The sequence below is a fragment of the Arvicanthis niloticus genome, chromosome 10 (assembly GCF_011762505.2).
Source record: "Arvicanthis niloticus isolate mArvNil1 chromosome 10, mArvNil1.pat.X, whole genome shotgun sequence".
NCBI classification, from domain to species: domain Eukaryota; kingdom Metazoa; phylum Chordata; class Mammalia; order Rodentia; family Muridae; genus Arvicanthis; species Arvicanthis niloticus.
In genome coordinates this window covers 47,047,256-47,067,018 of record NC_047667.1, presented here as the reverse complement: position 1 = coordinate 47,067,018, position 19,763 = coordinate 47,047,256, and the positions used below count along the sequence as shown (strand labels likewise).

The window sequence follows — 19,763 nt, the reverse complement described above, 5'->3', positions numbered from 1 at the left end:
AATATCATTCAAATCCAAATCCAAATCTAAATCCTGCTTGTTATATTAGGTGTTTAACCTCAGATCTTTTCAAACCTCAGTGTTATTAGCTATAATGCATTGTTCTATAAAGACTAGGACTAATGTGAACCAAATGACTGCATAAAATTGGCTGGAGAAAACAAGCCACCTTGAAGGTCAGCTGGAGGAGAATAGGATGACCTGAAGTAATCGTTTGTTAGATTGGAAAAAGCGAGCACATGGATTCCAGCCCCTTCTTTACGGCTGTCATGTCTTCTTAATTGCAGGCAGAAGACAAGGCTGACGTGCTGAATAAGGAGCTCCTCTTTACCAAGCAGAGGTTGGTGGAGACTGAGGAAGAGAAGAGGAAGCAAGAGGAGGAGACTGCCCAGGTAAAGGCAGGCTTCTCTGTGTGTAGATACACTGACAGGGAGTTGGTTAATATTATGAATGAATGAATGAATGAATGAATGAATGAGAGAATTGATACCTCCCCCCACCACCACCAAATCAAGGGGAATGTTAAGCAGTAATCCCAGCTTTTGATCATCTTTTAGGAGTTTGCCGTCACTGAGATATCTAGCAGGAATGTTGAACTTTTTCTAGATTTAGTGACTTTGAATTGTGATCCAAGAGCCTTGATGAATCTGGAAAATTTCTGCCATATCTGTAAGACCATCGTGTCTTTGGAAGTAGCTATGAATGCTGTGGAACTGGAGGCCTACAGTGATTTCTTCCTGACACTGGCAGGAGCTGTGGCCTCCATCCATAGCTTCAGTTTCCTGAGTCACACTGCAGTGCTGGACATGACATCTTCTGCTTAGGACATAAGCTGACTAAGGAGAAGTCATAAGGAGAAGTCCTCTGAAATGATGAGTGAGTTTCCTTCTGAGGAAAACTCAGTAATGCTAAATATAAACTGAATTTATTCTCAAGAATTCAAAGGCCTTCATCTAAACAGCCAGAGAAAAGTGTTAGTGAAGTTACACATGGAAAGGTGTGTCATTAGCACCTTCCAAGGTCTATAAAGAAAAGTTCTGTGATTTTTTTTTTCCATTGAAATATTTTAAAAAGATGAATTCTTCATGTCAACATCTCAAATTATGAGTAGGAAGAATTCATCTTTTTTGTTTTTTAAAAAGATTGCTTTATCTTTGTGTATATGTGTGTGTGTTTGTAGGTGTATGTCATGTATGTGTGTGTACCCACAGAGGCCAGAGGAGGATGTTGGATGCCCTAGAGCTGGAGTTATAGACAGTTGTGAGCCTCCTGACCTGAGTGCTAGGAACTAAACTCAAGTTCTCTACAAGAACATCATACTTTTAACCACCAAGCCATCTCTTCAGTCCTAGTAATTCACCTTTTTATTCTGTGTATATATAGAAAGACTAACCAGAGCTAGGTTGTTTGCTTACATTCCTGTGTGGCCAAGAACTTAGCAGAATCCTAGTACCTGCACCTTTCATCGCCTAACCTATCTCTAACCTAGAATTCTATAGCTTCTGGTAAAACAATAACGTGGTTGCAAATATATTTATATTTTAGCATTTCACAGACGGAAACAAACACCCTGTGCTGTGTCAGTCTTTTCCTTTTGTCTGGCTCCTTGAACCTCCAGCCCTGCTCAAGATCTCTTACCTTCCACTCTTTCCTGACCCTAAAGCCTCTCACCCTTGCAATAGCAGCGACTATGGGGACTGTAGACAGGAAAACCAAAGTATGGCGTTAAGAGTAGCACGCTTAAAATACAGTACCACCCTAGTATTTTGTTGTAGACTTACAATAACACCAGCTTCTGAGCTGACACTTACAGTTATCTTACTTACAACAACACTAGCTTCTGAGCTGACACTTACAGTTATCTTACTTACAACAACACCAGCTTCTGAGCTGACACTTACAGTTATCTTACTTACAACAACACCAGCTTCTGAGCTGACACTTACAGTTATCTTACTTACAACAACACCAGCTTCTGAGCTGACACTTACAGTTATCTTACAACAACACCAGCTTCTGAGCTGACACTTACAATTATCTTACTTACAACAACACCAGCTTCTGAGCTGAGCAGTACATTTATCAAGTACCTGGAAAGCAGAAGCACTTTTATTATAGGGCCCCATGTATGTCTTCCACTGTATAGAAATTAAAGCCTTCTTAATCTCTATAAGTGGTAGGCTTTAGACTGTAAAGATCAAGAAGACTTGACTGTAGATATTTATGGGAATTAACATTTTGATTGAAGGTCTAGAAACATGGCTCAGCAGCTAAGAGCACTTGCTGCTCTTATAGAGAACCAGAGTTCCCAGCATCCAAGAGTGACTCAGAACCAGCTGTAACTCCAGGTCTAGGGAATCCAACACCCTCTTCTGACTTTTGCTGGCACACATATGTATATATTCAAATACACATACAAAAATTTAAAAATCATAAAAAAATACCGTTTGACTGTCTTGATTTTTTTGTTGTTGTTGTTTTAGCTAAAAGAAGTCTTCAGGAAACAGCTAGAAAAGGCAGAATATGAGATAAAGAAGACGACAGCCATCATTGCTGAGTATAAACAGGTAATGTGCCACTGGGGGCTTTTATTTTTTTCTATAAAAGCAATTACTTTTACTTACAGTATTTTGTTTTTGTTTGTCATTTCCAGAGAAGATTTCTAGATTTATGGAGACCAGTGTCTTACTCTGTACTCTGGAGTAGGCACTAGTAGTTGGATTTGCTGGCTGATGACTTGAGATGCTAAGTTGCCCAGCACAAACTGTTGGGGTTTTTTAGTGTTGCACTGCTCCTGTGGGCTAGAAAACAGTCCCATTGAGATTCTTGTCTAGTAGGTCACACTGGTAACATTTGCCTCTTTGCAAAGCCTAGAAACCATCTTAAAGGGGCAGCGGCCAGGGGTGGGGAGTATGTTTTGATCAGTTCTCATGGTCCCCCAAAGCTGGTTATGTAGACTTGCCCACTGCAAACCAGTACTGGCCAAAGATTTTCTGTGGACTTTAGGATGCTTCTTTATGAGAGAGCTGTCTATACCTGAAGGCATTCCTAGCTCTCTCAGCAGGGTGGTCCTAGAAAGCCTTCATTCCAGGTCCTGCTGTGTCTTCATATCCTTCTTGTTGGTAGCTGGACATGGCAAGGACCCCTCATCCTAAGAAGACTTTGAGTAGAATACTTATTTATGTTCTAGGCTTTCAGACTTTACAGTGCTATGTGCTATTTTCTGATCAGAGGATTTCCTTGGGATATCAATGTATGTAGGATGTTGACATCTCATAGGTGTATTTTATAGTGTTTTTATGTATACAAGTGAAATGTTTTGCAAAAAATTGGTTACATGCAGAAAAATATAAAACAAGCCTCCCTTAATTATACTAACTAGAGATAAGGATTGTATTATGTATACATCATATAAACAAATGCTATATAAATAAATATTTAAAGGGGGTAAATTGTGTAATTTCTATTATTTTTTAGGAGGATATTAGTCCAGTCATACATTAGGAACCTCTTTTCATAAAGCTATCTCAGGGCTGAGACTGTAGATCCGTGGTAATAAATGCATAAATGTGATATACATAAATAGACACATATTTATATAAATATGCATACACACATGTACATACATATACACACATGTACATACATACATACATGCATACACATACATTGTGTGTGTGTGTGTGTGTGTGTGTGTGTGTGTGTGTGTGTGTGTGTGTGTAAATACCCCTCCTGTTCATGGAGTGTGTATTTGAAATGAGGTTTCAGAACTGTCTTCCACTTGTTGTGATAGTCATGTGTTTATTTAATGCTTTCTGGTGGTGAAGCTTGATTGATAGTTCATGGGAATCATAAAATGAATTAGTCTACTTTTTCTCCTCTAGAAAGTATTTTTGTTGTTGTTTTTTTTTTTTATTATTCCTTTGTTTTAAGGTGCCTGAAACCCTTAATTCTTCTGCCTCAGCTCTCCAGTGCTAGTATTACAAATGTTTGCTTTCATACCACCCTCTAGCTTCTCTTAGAGTGTGGGCCGGTAATTCCTGTACATAGACATAAGGAACTATTGCAGAATATTTGATTATGCTGTGAACCCAAAATTGTGTTACTTATTGAAAAAACAAACAAACTGGTTTTAGTTGTGGTGTGGCTCAGTCCTTAGCACACACAACTTTAATCCCAAACAGTAAAGGTAAACTTAGTTTGTAGGAGGAAGCGCCCCTGTTTGAAAATGATCTCTAATTGAGTAGCAGACAAAGTGATGAATTAGAGAAAGATCTGACAGAATAGGATATGTCCAACACTCAGGAGAGAAAGGAAAGGGAAGCTATGTAAGAGAGCAGCACGGAGAAAGGACAGGAGGAGGCAGGCTTACAGGGAGTTTCACAGAAGCAGATTGAAGAGACACAAGGGAAGACAGGAGGAGCCAAAAGATTAGAAAAGATTGCTAAAGTTACTTTGAGGCCAAGCAGAGCAATTCATTTGGAGAGGCAGAGGCAGGGGAGGCAGACAGAATCAGTCAGCTTGAAGAGGAGTTTTGAGCCAGGACAGCTGAGTTGAACCAGCCAGCCAGAGTTCAGAAAGAGCTAGGAAAGGGTGAGCTTATTTAACAGTAAATCTCAGAGGCTGCAAACATTCTAAACCTAGATTAGATTTCATGGAGGCTAGAAGCTTCCAGGACAGGCCCTCCTAATTAGCATACTGAAGCAGTAAGCCTCAGAGACAATTATTTTGGGAGAAGAAAAGATAATTTTACAGGGAACCCACTGTATGGGGGGAGTGAGGAAGTAACCCTCTTCCTGTCAGTGTACGTGCTTCCAGAGCATGTGCGGGAAATCTTCTGTGAACCAGTTATGGTTTGACCTGCACTTCAAAGGCTGGGCAAGACTTGGAGTGTGGATTTGGAGGAATGCCAGGTGGAAGATGGTGGAAAGAGGAGTGGAATGGAGGTAGATTAGTGAAAAGAAAAGCATTTCACTTGGCAAGAGATTCAAATACAGAAGTGAAATAAAAATCCACAGGGGCCCAGGCTGAGCTGGGCTGAAGAGTTGGGGTTTGTATTTTGTTTGAAACAGGCTTTTCTGAGCAGAAGTAGCTGCCAGTGGATGTTTAGATGTAGTGAGGAATACAGAACCAGTGGGAGAGGTCCACAGACAGAAACGCAGCTCAGACTAAAAATCAGAAGAAATAGATTCTAAAACCAAAATAGTAATAGTTAAAACAGAGGAGATACAGGGTTTGTTTGGGGTTGGTTGGTTGGTTTTGCTAGAAAGGACAAAACTAATTCTGAGATTTTTGTGAGATAATTAGATGGAAATCAGCACTGGGAATATGAAGGCTGTGAGCCCTGTAACCTGTCATTACATGCAAATACATTTTAATTGACATGTTTTGCTGCAGGTGGCCTCTGTATTCCAGGTACACAGCCATACTAGGCTTTGAACATGAGCTCTGAACTCAGGTCCTCAATGCTTGCTCAGCAGTCCCTATTATGAACTGAACATCTCTCCAGCCCTTAATTTCTTTTATATGTTAACTAGAGGTCTTTAATTTTTTTGGAGGGGCTAGAGAGATGGCTCATCAATTAGAAATACTTGATGCTCTTAACAAAAGACCTGTGCCCACATGGTGGCATCTGGAACTACAGTTCTATGGGACCCAATGCTTTTTTGTAAGTTCTGTGGACACCAGGCATACACTGGCATAGACACATACACTCAGGCAAATAAATCTAGATGGGTTATACATGTTCCGAGTCTAGTTTACACTTTGAAATTTGACATCTCTTAATTTTCATTCATGTTCCTATTTTGTTTCATATGTTTTAAGATTTATTTTCATTTTTGTAAAACAGTCTTATTTCAGACAATAGATTTGAATGTTCTATTTTTTAAATAGTTTCACCCCGGAAAGCATTTCTTTTGGCGTATTCTCAGTACTTACCAACACCTTATTTCAGAATCAATCATGAAATAGATTTTTATAAAATATGTGCTTCCTATTGGCCAGTTGCTGTTCAGTTCTAGACCCTGCACACCTATTGTGTTCATTTGATTACTGTAGCATAGCACTGTTTAGTCATGATGGAACTGAAGCATTTTATTCACTCTGATACTTAAGGAAACTGTTATGATTAAAAAGAGATATTCTATAGCCCAGTGGGAATTGTTGCTAGTTTAGATTCTGTTCACTGAATTCCTAGTATAATGCCCTGTACAAAGTAGATTCTCAATAGAGATTTACTAGGTGGTTCCATAGGGAGGTTCTGAGTTCATTATTGCTAGCCACAGAAAGCTAGTGACAACAAGAGCCCATTTCTATGCTGTATGTCTCTCCTGATTAAGTTATGCTTCACACATGGAGCTTGCAGGCCTTCTGCTCATTTCAGAAATGACTATTTGCAGTGCTGCTCATTTGCAAAATGTCTCCTAGGATCAGACGTGCTAGTGTGCTTTGTGAATTGATAAACAGTTAAGTCACCATTCATTCTGTTTCTTAGTAAAGAAACTCTTTTCTCTGTCTTTAGATATGTTCTCAGTTAAGTACCAGGCTGGAGAAACAGCAAGCAGCCAGCAAGGAGGAGCTAGAAGCAGTAAAGGTAAGAAGTGGGCTACCTCTGTGATATAATTTCTTCCAAAGCCATCCTCAGAGACCTCTCTCCACATTTTGTATAATACACTCAGACACGAGGGAGAATCTTAGTCCTCTTTCCTGCCTCAGGTATGTCTTTCCTGATATTTATGCTCCTATAAATAACATGAGACTTCAGAGGCAAGGTAGTGGGAAAGAAGGGACTATATGAGCCCCAAGTCTTATGTCTTCTTGGGTGGTGGGAAGTCCAGCAGCTCACATCTGACTGTTGCCCAAATGGACTGGCTTCCATGTGGGTTCTGCAAGATTATCCTAACAGTCTCTTGAACAGCAAGCACTACTGGAAAAAACACTTGATTCAGCAAACAATTTTTAATAATAAAATATAACATAGTAAAATATGAGAGAAAACAAAAACTGTCACATTGGAGTTGGACAAGCCAAGCAGAAGAAAAGGAGCCCAAGAGAAAGCACAACAATCTGAAACCCACACATTCTCTCCATACTCATGAATCCCATAAAAACATTGAACTGGAAGCCAATTTTTAATGTTTTTCAAGGAAAGGTATACCAACTATTTTTATGCTGCCCCCTGGTGGGTAAAACTCCTTATGTCATTTCTTTACTTCAGAAAAGGGATTACTTGTTTCTTAGAACTGTGGGTAATGGGAGCAGTGAGTGACCATAACAAGCTGTGTGGTACTCCCGAAGAACTAATACAGATAACCGCACACCAAAGGGATCGGTAGGCTCAATAATATCAATATACAATATATTCTTTTTTAAAAATTTATTTTTATATATAGCTTTAAAATGTAGCAATGTTCTGTCTGCATGTATACCTACATGCCAGAAGGGGGCATCAAATCCCTTTATAGATGGCCATAAGCCACCATGTGGTTGCTGAGAATTGAACTCAGGACCTCTGGAAAAGCAGCCAATATTCTTAACTGCTGAGCCATTTCATCAGCCCACGATAAATTTTTACAAATACTAATACAGTGTTACTTTACCAGATATCTTTCTATTTGAATATATTCAGGTTTCATAAGTGTGTCCTAGTCAGATTATCATTTAATGGTAACTTCTCTAATTTTAAGTTTTTCTTCAAAAGAGAACAGTGCCTGTGTCATAATTTTAGAGAGTAAATAAGATAATGTATATAAAGTACTTAGATTAATTCGGGAGATGATACAGCAGGAACTAGTCCTTACATTTTAAGTAAGATTTTTTCACTTCATGTTACAAAACATTAATTGAGGTTATTAGAAAAGGTTTGTGGTCTTTTTTCCTAAATCTACCAAAAATTTTAGGGTCACCTTTTCCCCTATTTGGTGTACCTTTTCATTTCTTTTTCTACTTAGCATTTTTTATTCTTTGTACTTTCTAGGTCCACTTATACGTCTGACCAGTATGAGACCAATATGTCTTGATAGGAATCTTGAACTAAAATCTTTGTGGAAATAAAACCCAAACAAGAATTTCTATTGAACGCACAGAAATGGTTTTATTGAGAAACTGTTGGGCTGGAGAGATGACTCAGCTGTTAAAGGCTAGGCTCACAACCAAAAATATAAGAGAAACTGTTATTGTATACATTATTGAACTGTAATTTTGATATAAAAGTACAAAGGGAAAAGGCTTGTGATTTTCCTGTAAGGCAAGTTACACGCACAGTCATACCAAACATCATTTAGGAAGTAGAAGACGGTTCTGCAGTAAATCATACTGACAGACAGAGGTGTAGAAAAGACAAAACCTAAGAGCTACAGGCCTGAGAGCTTTAGGAACTAATGCAGGATGCATAGAATTCAGTAAGAGAGAAAGATTTAAAAGAATATTCTAGAAAAGCAGTGTGAGTGAGGACAGAGAGTCAACATGTTAGTTATTCATTAGAGGTGACAGATGTGATTAAAATAGGTGCTAACTAGTAATGGAGAAAAACAAGAAGGTAAGATTAGCTATGGAGGGGCTGGAGAGACAGCTCAGTGGTTAAAAGACTGGTTGCTCTTCCAAGGGACCTGGGTTCAATTCCCAGTACCTGCATGGCAGCTCACACCTGTCTGTAACTCCATTTTCAGGGGATCTGACACCTTCCCACAGACGTACATGCAGGAAAAACACCAATACACAAAAATAAAAGTTTTTTTTTTAAGTTAGCTAATGAAAAGTGATGACATCCTAAAAGAGAAAGGTGAACTTGCACAAGGAAGACTGACTAGCTTTTATTAGCACCTGTTGTATACACTAATCTGTGGTGTCCTAAGGCTTTATGTGCCTCCATCCTTGTAACCCTACAACTACCCTAGGAAACAGATAGGATTGTATCTTCCAGCAATTAAAAGGAGGCCCCAGATGGATGGTTCATTGTTTGATTTATAATCCTGGTAAGCAGCAGAAATAGGATTTGAGCCCAGAGTCAGACTCTAATCCATATTTTTGGTCATTAGCCTCCCATGCTGCTTCTGTATCTTGTATGGTATGATGTGCGAGATTTGTTCTTTAGTGTCTATAATGCTGTGATGTCTCCAGTTCATCCTCTATACTGTAATCACAACAAACATGCCCATGTATAAATTTTACCATAGCACCCTGTGTGTGTTTTACTTCTAAGTCCATCTAATCAACCCAAAAGAACACTGGCTTAAACACAAAAGGGATCATACTTTAGAGAAGTAGATTCTTGGACATTATTGAACCATGTCCATATTATCCTAGCAATAAGTAACACCATTACCTTGAAAAGGTGCTCTTCTTGTTCACTCTACCCCCAGGGCTTCCATCCTCAAGGTCACATAAGAAAGAATGGTTAACTGAAGCTTATTCCATCATTCCTACATTCCAAGGCAGAACTTTTGGCCAGTGGAGAGGCAAGGCTTTAACAGCCTTGTTCTAGCAGAGTAGGCTCTTTCTAACTGGCCATGAGAAGTCTTCTAAAACACATTTCTGCTTATATATCAGAACTTAATTCATGGTTATACTTAGCTACAAAGGAGTCCGAGAAATATCACCACTGATCTGGACATGCTGCCAGCTCAAATAAAATCAGGGTTCTATTATTATGAAAGAAGAGGTGGATGCTGGGTGGGAATTACCATCATCTGCCACATGTTACCTTATCTACCAGATTGCAGCTCCAGTGTGAATCTTCAGCATTTAGCATGGAGCTGGTGGAATGAACCCATTGTGGTATATAAGGACTTAAACACCAGGCCACAGAGAACTCAGATTTCTTACTTCTAGCTGCCATGTCACTTACACTTTGCGAATCCTTGATTTCTGTGAAGGTGTGCCTTCCTGTGACATACGTCTATTCTTTGATTTTGTTCAACTTAAAATTGTTTATCTAAGAGTCAATACCCTTGTTTAATATCAAGTCACCCTTTCCCCATCTTGAGACATATGAAAGAGGCTGGAGAGGCTGCTTTCTTATTTGGTAATTTTGCAACATCTACAATGCAATAAAAAGTCAGTATGCATCATTAGGTACCAAATATTTAGTCAACAATGCAAGAATGGCAGATAGTGTATTTTATTTTGTGCCAGAGCTGAGTTAATTATTGCCATAGGTTAAGTAAGAGAGTGAATAATACAGTGTTTTTTTAGTGTGTCCAGTGAATATTACTCAACATCAATGTGAAGAGTATCTTTTGGAGAAAATGAAAGACAAGCTGGTGGGGATTGAAAAGGTGAAAGACTTGGGCCTGAACGAGAAGTGCTTGAATATGTCAAATCAAGACTCTCGTGATCAACTGAACACAGGCTGATAGAGTAGCTAATGAAGACATGGCATCAAGGTTACCAGTGGTGAAGCTACTTTATGTACACGAGCAAGGACTGTGGTTATCATTATGGACACATTAAGCTTCTTTAACAGCAGGGCATTAGAATAAGAAATGTATAATATATTTTATCTCTAACTCATTTTTGAGTATTTTAGTGAAGAGAGAGAGCAGTTTTATTTTAAAAAAACATTGCTTGTTATGTATGTGGCATGCATGACCAGCAAGGGGAGCATGTAGTTATGTCACTTTTATTTCCTTAAACTAGTGCTTCTGAAGTTTCCTAATGCTAGGACCCTTTCTCATGTTGTAGAGACCCTCAGCCATAAAATTAGCTTTGTTGCTACTTTATATCTGTAATTTTGCTACTGTTATGAATAATAATGTAAATATCTGTTTTAAAATGGTCTTAACTGACCGCTGTGAAAGGGTCATTTAATCTCCAAAGAGGTCTCGATTCAAGATTGAGAACTGCTACCTTAAACAGTGATATTTATCTTTGCTTAAAGCAGAACAAAAGGACTTGTACAAGGAATAACCTGTTCAGGGATTAGGTGGGTTTGTACTGACTGTAACCATTTGGTGACCACAAGTCAAACAATGCCTTCAGCACGAGGATGTTTGAAAGCAAAGTGCCATCGTTAAAATCATTTATTATTTTGGAAAGTTGTTTACCCCTATACAATACAGTTTGATGTTGGGTGTCTCTTTCGTATGTTTCAGGGTAAGATGATGGCATGCAAACACTGCAGCGATATCTTCAGCAAGGAAGGAGCTTTAAAGCCAGTGGCCATAAATAGAGAAGACCAGGGACTTGAAGCAGATGATGAGAAAGACTCACTTAAGAAGCAGCTGAGGGAGATGGAGCTGGAACTGGCACAAACTAAACTGCAGCTGGTGGAAGCCAAGTGCAAAATCCAGGTTGGTAATTTGATAAACGATCAAAAGAACAAAAGACAAACAACCCCGTTTTACTCTAGAGAAATTACACAACCCTGGGTATATAGAATAGATCTGAAAATCTGACATGTACTGACAGTAAGACATGAAAAATTGTATTTTTAAACAATTCTAATGTATAGATAATAAGTATTTACGTAAAGGAAATTTGATTTGTAAGATGGCATACTTAAACTTTGATATAATTAAATTTTGGCTGAATATTTCATATTATGTGACAAAGTTATTCTCAATGTTATTCAGAGTTGATTTATACTTTAATTTTGTGTCAATTCTACAAATGCTACTTATCATAAACACATAGTACCAAAATGCAAAGTATGTTCTGGGCCATTTCAGAAACTATAGATTCTGTTCTAATTTCAAGACAAAATTAATTCCATGGCTTAATTTTAATGAAACTTGCCAGCAACTCAAACAACTGATTTTTTTTGTAATTTTTTTAAGATTTATTTTTATTTTTGTGTGTGGGTATTTTGCCTACATTTATGTCTGTGCACCACATGTGTACAGTACCCACAGAGGACAGAAAAGGGGATTGGATCTCCTGGAAATGGAATTACAGATGGTTGTGAACTACCATGTGGGTGCTGGGAATTGAACCTGGGGCCTCTGGAAGAGTTGCCAGTGCTCTTACCAAGCCTTCTCACCAGCCCCCAATTTTTTGAAATTTTTTGAAAGCAAACAGTCTAAGACACTGTAATCCAAATACATATCACTTTGATACTTACATGCTGAGGAATAATGGAAAACAGTAAAATATTTTCTATAAATAAATCACTATGCTTCTATATAAGAACAGAAATTTTTATGTACAATAAAAATACTGTAACACATTAACTTACACAAATCCAAAATCTGAGCCAAAGTGTATTTGAAGTAGCATTTGTTGGTGCTGTCTGGCATGACAGCCTGCCCAGTGCAACATGTAGTTCCTGTTTAGAACCAAGGCTGAAGTGAAGTCACATGATAGAATACACCTCAGATTCACTACACCTTTGGTTTTGAGTTAATTTTTTTTTAGCATTGCCAAATTTTTTATGACCTTCCCTGACTCCTGTATTGAGTTATATGACCCCACACATTGGGGGAGTATCAACCCATTCTTTAAGATGCTGAACTGAGACAGGATCAGGGCATCTCCCTTTAATCCAAGCACTCAGGAGACAGAGGCAGGTGTATCTCTGAGAGTTTGAGGCCAACCTGGGCTATGAGTGAGATGCTGTCCTTTGAGAAGAATCTGGGGCCAGGCGGTGGTGGCGCACGCCTGTAATCCCAGCACCTGGGAGGCAGAGGCAGGCGGATTTCTGAGTTCGAGGCCAGCCTGGTCTACAGAGTGAGGTCCAGGACAGCCAGGGATACACAGAGAAACCCTGTCTCGAAAAACCAAAAAGAGAAAAAAAAAAAAAAAAAAAAGAAAAAAGAAAGAAAGAAAAGAAAAAAAAAAAAGAAAAGAATCTGGGTTTCAGAATACTGTCCTTGGTTCGAGTCATGATGGTTCTGCATGTGATACATTTTGTATCCCTCATATGTCCTGGACCATCATATCTTATAGCATGTACCCATAGACACAAACATGATTTAAATGAACTTTTAATAGTTATGTTTTATGAGAACTTAATAGTATGCTTTTTGTTTGTTTACCCTTGGTCACTTTGGTTAACAGATCTGAAAATGACAGATCCAAGCCCTCAGTTTTTACATTCACAAAAGGCTAATCCCATTCTTTCCTTTGCAGTTCTTTGGGTCTCAGCTCCATTCTCTCCATATTGGATAATAGCAGTTAGAAAGACGGGCCTGGTGTCTTGATGGACTGACTGATCTGTTGCCTTTTCCAGTAACCATGCGGCGTCAGGGATCCTCAGGAACCTGAATGTTCTCAGGGCAGCATCTGAATTGGAACTCATTTGTACTCATATTTATTTGTGGTTTTAAGCATCTAGTCTCCAGTTGCAACCTAAATTTGGACCTAAGTAGCAAGGAGACGGGGAAAATAAAATGTGGTTCACTTCTCCCTTCATAGAAAGCACAGCCTCTCAGTTCCTCAGTAACTGTCAGCTCTCCACTTTGCTCTTCCATTAGGAAGCCAACTAAATGTCTCCTGGGCTTTGAGGGAGGGCTGGCTGCAGAGGCCTGTTGACTCTAAACAGCATCTCTTAATTTCCTCTGGCGTTTATGTAACCTGTGATCTTCTTCCACTAGGAACTTGAGCATCAGAGAGGAGCACTTATGAATGAAATACAAGCTGCAAAAAACTCTTGGTTTAGTAAAACCCTGAACTCTATCAAAACAGCCACAGGCACTCAGCCACTACAGCCGTCACAGGCTCCTCAGCCACCCAAGGAGAGCACATAGTTCCAGCCTCAGCCAAGCACAAGAGCACAATGATCAAAACAACGGAAACCAAGAATTTTTCCTGTTGTCCTTTTGAAAAAACTAAAGGAGACCAGAAAGCAAGTTAAGACTCTTTTCAGTAGCTCTGTCTCTCATGTATGACATTTTTCAAAGAGATGTTATTTAAACTGACCTGATTTATGTTGAATATCTATTTCCCAGCTGCTTCATGGAAAACAATATTCAGATCCATCATAGTATATATTACACATTGTTTTATATGCCTGAAATTTAGTTGGGAATGAATAATCTAGAACTGAATTTTTTTGTTAGAATTAACTATTCATAATAATTTTTATCTTACATAAAAAATGGAAACATGTTATCCCAAGGTTAAAATGGTAAGATCTTTGTCACAGAATTCTGTTTTTAAAGGGAAACTAAGCCTCTTTAATGTTCGAGGATTATTCATATAAAGCACACGGTGGGGCCATGCATGATCACTTACAGGTGTCACACTGAAAGCGATTTCCAGAGTAGTGCTACTTTTGTCCAAGAAAAGAACAGAACAGGGGTTGGCTTCAAAGTTTCCCTCCAAGTTTTTTAAGTTTGGCTACATTTGGAAATGAAGGGCCAATAGCTGTGGAGTAGATGGGCTACTACACTCTAGGTAAATAGAGACTTTAAATAAATGTGCAATAAAATCATTTGGCGCTGGTATTCTAGCAGATCCTTTTAAGGACTCCACATGGAGCTTGTTCTCCTGATGTGCCTATGTATGAACACAGAGGTGACTTGTGACAAATGTAACCTCAAAGATGGATATTTTAAGTTGCAGATTTTGGGGGGGGGGTCCCTTCTCTGGAGAAGTCTAAAAAGCCCACGTTCAAGCGTTGTACTTTGAATAGAACAGTGACAAGGCACTGAGTGATGACAAACTTGTTAAGGCCAACACCAATGTTCTGCACTTTATTAAAGGATGTGATGTTGCCAAGGACGTTGAGGAGATCTTCTCAACACCTCAGTGTTGGGCAACTTTCCTAACTTTTCCTTAACTCCTAAATGGTGTATCACACCTGGGAATAAAGAGAAACAAATGCATTTTTCACATTTTGGATTGACTAAACCTTTATAGAAATTCTTAACTCATGGAATGGTAAGGTTGCTGTTAAAAAATGGTGCAAATATTTTTTTCAATTATATTTGACATGCCTGTATAAATAGCCCTTGCAAGAAATTCTTTGGAAAGAACAAAACTAAATTTTTCATTTTCTAAGCTACTATGGAAGTCTCTGGTCCCTTTATAGCAACCAAACAACTGTCAGTCATGTACAGTAACATTTGTTTATCTTCATCTTTAGCTTCATTGTTATACATAACTGTTTCCAAAGTATCTTAGAGTATGTAGTGCCACAGTGGTTCTCCTCTGTGCCATATATTGTAATAACACACTCTGAGAGACCTCTCAACCCTCCTGCAAGTTGCTCATAACAGATCCTTCCTCTAAAATCATTTCTGAGTTCTAGCAAGTGGAAATTCTTTAATCTCTAAATATCTGTATCATCTACAGGCCATAAAACTGATGTTTGATATGTCATACTTATCACACAATGCTTTCCATATAGAAATTTGTTTTTTTCTGACAGCTTTCATCAGAAGATTCATTTCTTTTTACCAAAAGGGCAATAACCCAGCACTCATGATAGCTCTGTTGACTCTAACATTCCCTACATAATGGTTTAGATAAGCTATTTTTTTCCTATAAAATAAAATGGCTAGAACATCACATCGTTTCTGTCAGTCATTTAAGGCAGCTACTTAGCTTTATTGGTACTGTGTGCTGAGACCAGGAAGCCTTTACACACCACCTTTTCAAATGGCCAAGGGAAATGAAGGTGCACTTTTATGGACTTACAAATACCATCCACAGCTCTTTTTAACTTCTGAAAATAAGTACATTCCACAGAATACCTAAGTTGCAAATTTTTAATAAGTGATAAGTGAGAGAAACAGAATGGCTCTAGATTAAGTCTTTATCTCTTCAGGCCACTTTCCTTTTTCTCTTTAAACAAAATCACCAGGAACATATGCTTTAAGAGTTAAATATATCTTTTGAGTTTTCATCTAACTCTTCCAAAAGACATAACAGCAATACATAATCTTTTTTTGTTTTCTAGTACCATATGATACTGGGGCATGTATACTGGTATCATGTCTAAGCTGCCCAGCATTATGCTGTCTTTGAGTTAATAACAGAAGTAAAGAAAATTCAAGAAGTAGTAAGTGATTGCTTGTTCATTATCATAGTAGTGCCCAACCACACCATTGCTTGAGAACTCCAGAATGCCAACATAAAGCAACTAACTCATCTCACTTTCACTTACTATCTTATATATTTGAGAATTGAAACTTTTTTTTTCACGAGACAAGTTCTACTATATAGTCTAGGCTAGCCTTGAACTTAGAACCTTCCTACCTTAGCCTTCCAAGTGCTGAGATTACAGACAGGCATCACAACAGTTAAAATGATTAGTTTGAATTCCTTGTAGAAAAGAGATAAGTGTCCCAAGATATTTTCAAACATGATAGTTCCTTTCATCCTTCTCTAAGATTTACATGCCAGTAAACACTCCTGAAATGCTGACATTTGCAGCATCTGAGAGGTGATCATTCCTCTTTTCGTTGAGTTCTGTAGATGACAATGAAGATTCAACCCATTGGCTTTTATAACTAAAAGGTCACTTTTAGTATATTCTTGAAGGCTGAAAGACACTAAGCTAGATTTGGAGTGCATGTACTTAGCACACATCCTGAGCCAAGTCACAGTTTGGTTTTCTTTAGTACTTGTAATTTAATGCAAAGAAATTCTTGGTTCACTATACTTCAGTATGAGTGCCCATTGGAAACAGTAATGGCAAAGCCACCTAGGCCACAACCTATCTTTTCATGCAGTATGTCCTCCCCTCACCGGCTGTTAAGTTAGTAATTTTTTCTTTTTGGCCTTCTTGAATTTACCTGGTAAGGTTGAGAAGACCCCTTTGTACTGATGATAAAGAGTTTAGTATTTGTTTTATTTCATGTTTTGAAAATGTTCACTATTTCCTACAATGTGTATTTATTTGTCTTCAACCCCTGCTCCAGCTATTGAATTGGGTAATTAGTGGTTTTAGCTAAAGTGAGAAAACGGAAACAATATACAGTTAAGAGGGAGGGCACAGCAGATAAAAGAGCTTTAAAGGAGTCGCCTAGGTCAGGTGTCAGTGTTGGTCACAGTGATACACACCCACAGTCCCAACACTCAGGAGGCTGTGGAGTAGACATGCCTGTAAGCGCAAGGCCAGCTTGGGCTACTTCGTGAGTTCCAGGAGAGCTAGGGTTACACAGCAAGGCCCTATTTTGAAACACCAGTAACAAAAAAAAAAAAAAAAAAAAATCAAATGTGTGGCTAATATCAGACTAAGCACTCATGTGCTCTCACTGAAATCATCTTTGCTAATGAACTCACCAGCCCTGTGCATCAAACCCAAAGGTGGACAGAGAAATCATTTTTAAAGGACCTAGTTTTATCTTCTAAGAAGGACACTTAGAAAGATGATTGTATTACATAACTTATTCTTTATAATACTCTACAATAGATTATTCTCTTGCTTTAATATCTAGCAAATGAGATGATGAACAATTCTGTTGTATGATTTGAATAGTTAGGGGTGAGTGTGCATGTGTGCACTGTGTGTGTATGTGTGTGTGGTAAAATTTTTATAGAGTATATGGTTCTTTTGTTTACCTAGATACCATGCAACCAAATACACATTAGATTTTGAGACATAGTGTTCAAAACTGGAAGCCCAGACAGCATCTCTGCGGCCTGTTTTCAATGACCGTGCATAAAATTCTGTCTAGTCTCTGTGCTGGGAGTGAGTCACATTCAGCACATTCTTCTTTTCTCACGGTGGCTTATATGTAATACATGCAAGGCACTTTACATTACCCATTTCCTTACCTTTAAAGCTCTGCAAACATGAGAACTCCCAGAGAGTGTACCTCAACAGGTGATACTGACCTTGAATTATAAGAAGAGAAAGTAGATGCTTATGAAATTTTTAGTAATTACAGTCAGCTGTCCTGTGTATCATTCTCAATTTTCTCTTTAAACAAAACAAAATGAACTACAGCTTGAACTTACTTCCAACAAAATATATCACCTTCTGTAAAACCATCTCCATCAATATGTCCCCCTCATTGTGCCCTCATCTCTGGTTTACCATTAACAACATTTTTAAAAATTTAAGAAAAATGAATTATTGAGAAGAAAATGAACATTACTTTTTATTGACAATTGAATAACACAAGACTCCTTCCACTAACCTACTCTGAATAACTATATTGCATATGGAAAATAATCAAAGAAACCGATTTGTGAGTATAAATGCATCAAAAGACTATTGTCATAAAAGCACAAGAATAAAGATGGAGATGATCCCAGAATCCAAGATATCCCAATAGCCTCCTGCATTGGTTTTACTATTCTTGGCATTTTGCATAATGCATGGATTCTTTGTTCAAATTAGGGAAAGGATTTGTCAGCCCCATTTTTTTTCTATCCAAGTCCTGCCTTTTTCCTTCAGTGAGGAAGTAACACAAATCCTATGCTATTTTTATGAAATGTGATCTTCCCCAGCATCTACAATAAAAACACATTAGAATAAAGGAGTTAACTAGTCTGAAAAGTGCTAATTGACCATAAAATCAACATTAGCCATCAGCCTTTTCCTCTCTAGACACTGACCAATCACTTGTTTCCATAATGCCATGTATTATGTATAGTACACTCTATTAATGTAAATGTGACGCTTGTTAAGAAAGTGCAATTTATTGTACATTGTCCCAACAAATGTTTACTTTTATAATTGTTATAAACTTGTATTGGATTGGTATCTTGTTTAAATGTGTGAATGAAACCTTGTGAATAAACAAATGTGACCAAGAAGGTTAACAAGGTGGCTGTTTTGTGAGCCAGTGACATTTTCAATGCTTTGTGTTGCCCCTTTCGTCCCATTAAACAGTAATAAACATTTGTTTTAAAAGTGCATGTGTCTAGTTTTTTCAAGTTGACTTTATTTTGAATCAACTTACTGATGTTAGTCAACTTAGAAAGAAATCATACATAGAAGTATGTTCCAGGATGTACACAGCAAAATGATAGCCACTATAATACCAGTGCTAATAGTCTATTAAAGACAGTAAGTTCCTTGATTACAAGTAAAAAACAAAACAAAAAAACAAAAACCATCTTGAGCTAGTTTAATAACCGTTAAAGGCAATGAATTAAAATAAAATAGGAACATCTACAGCATGGTGCCCTAAGGCTAAACAATTAGAAGGCTGGGCACTTCTAATCCTCTGCCTGCTACCCAAGGCCCAATAGGGGAAGTGGCCAATGGCCATTTACTTGAAATCTCACAAGGCTGGTTGGCTTTCTCTCCTGCAGCTCCTACACCCCATCCTTCTCCCTGATCCTCTCCCCTGCATCCTAGACCCTGCAGCTCTAAGGGTCCTGTTCTGTGCCCAGCCATTGGCATCTTTATTGATTAATCAAAATTCAGTTGGGGACAAGGACCTTTAGCATTTGGACACAGAGATTCCTGACTGAATCAAAGCATTAGGACCAGTCTCCAACACAGTCCCATTATTCAGGGACGCTATGGTGGCTTTCTTGTATGGTAAGTAAACTTTCCTAACAGGAAAAAGGCTAATTAGCTTTAAGTAGCAAAAAAGTATAAAGAACATCAAAGTGACAGTGACAGGATGAGACTGGTGTGGGTGAAATGGATTAGTCAGCTGTGTAGTCTTTGGTAAGTGAACTTGGTTCACCTATACTCCCGAGTTGTTCGAACACTAAGGCGTGAAGTCATAATTAAACCTTATGTAGGAAAGAGCTTGTATAATCAAGGTAGGCATAGTTTTACCTGTTGTAATGTCTTAAAAACAAGAAAGGCTAATGCTTGCAGCCAGTTCATGTTCTCTCTCTCTCTCCCTCCCTCTCTCTCTCTCTGGCAGGGGAGGGAGTGTGTCCAAGAAAGGATTTCTCTGTGTAGGATA

The 19,763-nt window shown here is 38.3% G+C and overlaps 1 protein-coding gene across 7 annotated transcripts in view; it reads left to right on the top strand.

The window, feature by feature from the left end:
• The window catches only part of Rabgap1l (RAB GTPase activating protein 1 like), a 551,680-nt gene extending 532,929 nt beyond the window's left edge, over positions 1-18,751 (top strand). For all 7 annotated transcript variants that reach the window (XM_034512812.2, XM_076941454.1, XM_076941456.1 and 4 more), the window contains 5 exons: positions 288-392; positions 2,484-2,567; positions 6,524-6,595; positions 11,094-11,291; positions 13,533-18,751. In XM_034512812.2, the coding sequence (XP_034368703.2) occupies positions 288-392; positions 2,484-2,567; positions 6,524-6,595; positions 11,094-11,291; positions 13,533-13,685 (612 nt within the window). In that variant the 3' untranslated portion in view covers positions 13,686-18,751. The remainder of the gene's footprint in view (positions 1-287; positions 393-2,483; positions 2,568-6,523; positions 6,596-11,093; positions 11,292-13,532) is intronic.
• The last annotated feature ends 1,012 nt before the right edge of the window (positions 18,752-19,763 follow it).